General features: G+C 36.7%; 1 protein-coding gene across 1 annotated transcript in view; it reads left to right on the forward strand.

Moving 5' to 3' along the window:
• ACADL (acyl-CoA dehydrogenase, long chain) overlaps positions 1-2,386 on the forward strand; it is a 37,439-nt gene extending 35,053 nt beyond the window's left edge. Inside the window, exon 11 of the mRNA XM_006778940.2 lies at positions 1,148-2,386. Within this exon, the coding sequence (XP_006779003.1) occupies positions 1,148-1,241 (94 nt within the window). The 3' untranslated portion in view covers positions 1,242-2,386. The remainder of the gene's footprint in view (positions 1-1,147) is intronic.
• The last annotated feature ends 954 nt before the right edge of the window (positions 2,387-3,340 follow it).

Below are 3,340 nucleotides of genomic sequence, written 5' to 3' on the forward strand. Positions count from 1 at the left end.
TGAGGGGAGGGCAGTGGTGGGCGATCAGGCCAGCAGGGGAGGGCAGTTGGGGGCAATCAGGCTGGTAGGGAAGCAGTTAAGCATCAATCAGGCTGGCAGGAGCAGTTAGGGGGCGATCAGGTAGGCAGGCAGGTGAGCAGTTAGGAGCCAGCGGTCCCAGATTGTGAGAGGTATGTCTGACTGCTGGTTTAGGCCCAATCACACAGGGGTCCCGGATTGGAGAGGGTGTAGGCTGGGCTAAGGGCCACCCCCCGCCATGCACAAATTTTGTGCACCGGGCCTCTAGTTGTGATATAATAAAAAAGATACTTGCAGGATACCTACCTTCTCATTGCAGTCTGCCAATTATCTATTTGTCCATTAAATAGTAAATGTATTAACTTCTCTGTACCTCAGTTCCTTTAGCTGGAAAACAATATAATATTTATTCTCCCTGCCCTCAGAGCTGAGAGAACAGGTAAAAACAACTATACAGTGTCATGGTTATGGTCATGCCTACCAAAAGTGAATTTTTTATAACCTTGTGTGTGTGTGTGTGTGTTGACGCGCACGCGCGCGCATGCTAGTGGACTCAGACTCTCAGTATTTTAACCTCAGACACCACTGGAGTGACTATTAACCATTTCCAAAAAAATAAGTTACTTGTTAACTTTGTGGGAAGTAATATTTTCTACAGCATCAGTTTATACCCCTGATGGCAGCAGCAGTGGTAGAATGTTAGAGAATATGTATTTTCTCTTTTGTTTTCTATGAAACCAGTGGATTTCAACTTCTTTGGGAATAATGAAAGATAACAAGAAATTAAAATATTCTATCAATATCTATCTAAAATGCCCTTTTTTAGAATGCTATTATATGTGCTGAATTTTATAAAATTAAATTAAACAAACTTATAGATGTTACTTTGAATTTGTAACCTCTTTAAGCAAACTAAAACAAAGCTATACAAGTGATTACTATCTTAATAGAATTTGGTAATTATACCAATCAAGAATGAATGCCATACTGGAAAAAAGTAATTATGAAAAACATTTATTTCTTGGATTTCATTAATTGAATACTTTAAAGTAATTAAGAGTTTCATAGTAAGATAAAATGTATAATTTCTAATATCTCTATTCATTCAATCATCTTCTGATTTATCCAGAGCTTATGTGGATGCCCGAGTTCAGCCAATCTATGGTGGTACCAATGAAATAATGAAGGAGCTGATTGCAAGAGACATTGTCCGAGACAAATAGACATCTGCCCACATCCTGGAATCCTATTACAACTAATCTGGTTTTAAATCTACTCAAGATAAAATGCAACCTGGACAGGGTGGAAATACTAAACATGTCTTCATATGCTGTCTTATAGAAAAAAAGTCAAATGCAAATATAAGATTAACACAAAGAAGAAATATTTGAATCCAAAGATTCTAAAATTCTTCAACATAAGGTTTAACTTTTATAATTTTTTACATAGCTAAAAGGTGAAGATTTTTCTGATTCTAGAAGCCTTAGTGTCTGACTTTCCCCTAAAATTCTAATAAAGCATAATTGCTAAAATCTTTAAAATTGAGGCAGAAGTAATTTTGTTATTATACTACAAAAACATTGATAGTACTTACAGCACATTTACTTTAAAGGGGAAAAAATATAACTTAGAATTGTAAATAATTTCAACTATTTTTTGGTCCAAATTTCCTAGAACAGTAGAATTCTACCACCTACCCCAAGATCCTGTTTTTAAGCAATGGAACCCATTCTTCAAACAAAAGCTCATGCAGAGTCCCTGTAAAATGCTGATAAATGAAGAGCTGCTCTAGTTGAATCAGGAAACCTTCTTAGGACTCAGCTAAGCCGTTGCCTAACCCCGTTGGAGAATGCTGTTTGTTCTCATCTGCTGACACCTGGGCTTGCAACAGAATTCCAGCCCAGTTTTGTAGGAGAACACAGAAAAATCCATCATCCTTTAGATTTAAGCTATTGGTACATTTTTATCAGTATCAAAACAGTGACTTTTATTTTGGAAGAGTGTGCTTTTTAAGTTAATTTAATGAATACTTCATGTCTCTTATATGCCAGGCTGTTAAAAATATGACGACAAAACTGGCTGACTCCTACTAATAAATGAAGAAACAAGTTATAATAAATAATGTAAGAAGTAAATAAATAAACAAGATAATATCAAATCATAAATGCAGTAAGAAAAATGAAGTAAACATTTAAAATAAGAAAGGGAGGAAACAACATTTGACTTGAGACATAAAAGTAATTCTTATCAAAAAATAAGCCATTAATGTAATTGTAAACTGTTAGCATCATTTCAGTACTTGTTTTTCTTTGCATATACTGGTGAAACCGTGAATAAAGTAGTTTGTAAGTGGAAACAAATATATGTATTCTTGGTGTTGTTGTAATTTATTTATTTAAACATTATTTTTAACGCAATTGTTACAGACTTGCTAGAGCAGAGGGGAGAGAAAATACTTGGATACCTTTCCTGGAATTATACACCTCTGATTTGTGCTTGGGCGGAAGTTTGTATGATTGCCAGCTTGCATTAATGATATGCATTAAATACCAAAATGAGCTAAAATAATATTTTATTAGATATTACTGTATTTGCAGCTTTCACCTCCCTCATGCCACCAGGAAACAGTATAGAATCAGAGAGACCAAGCTCCTCACCTCAGCACCTTTCCTTTTCTTTCTCAGTCTTAAACAAAACTATATTTTAGGAATACAACTCCTTTAGGATGCAAAGTAAATTAGCATAGTAGAAAAACTCTGCCATGTAGAAGTAGAAAGACCTGAGTTTGAATAATAACACTGTCATTTAGGAGCCACTGGGCCCTGGGCAATTTATTTAACTTAGGATTCTTTCAGGTGCAAATTACAAAAGAAACCCAATTCACACCATCCCAAGCGAAAACTTGAGTGTGCCAGCTGAAAAGGTTGGGGAGTAGCTCATATAATCTAAAGAACTGTAGAAACTACGATCTCAAGGGCCTGATTCTATGGCTTACATCTGCTAGCACTTACACTATGTACACTTATTTTTACTTTTCTTTGCAAATTGGCCTATTGGAAACTGCAGAGAAATTTCATTACAGGGCCTATAAAAATACCTTGGGCTGCCCCAGGGCCACATCCTTGAGCACAATCGTATCTAATAAAAGACAAAAAGGTACACAACTGTACCTCTGCTATGCTTCCCATTGGCTAATCGGCGAGGTATGCAAATTAACTGCCAACAAAGATGGCGGCCGGCAGCCATGCAGCTGAAGCGAGCAGGAGGCTTGCTTGCTCCAGTGGAGGAAGCCAAGGTTCCCCGCCTGCTCCGCCTGCTCTAA

This window comes from Myotis davidii, unplaced genomic scaffold (assembly GCF_000327345.1).
Source record: "Myotis davidii unplaced genomic scaffold, ASM32734v1 scaffold268, whole genome shotgun sequence".
In the NCBI taxonomy this organism is placed as follows: Eukaryota; Metazoa; Chordata; class Mammalia; order Chiroptera; family Vespertilionidae; genus Myotis; species Myotis davidii.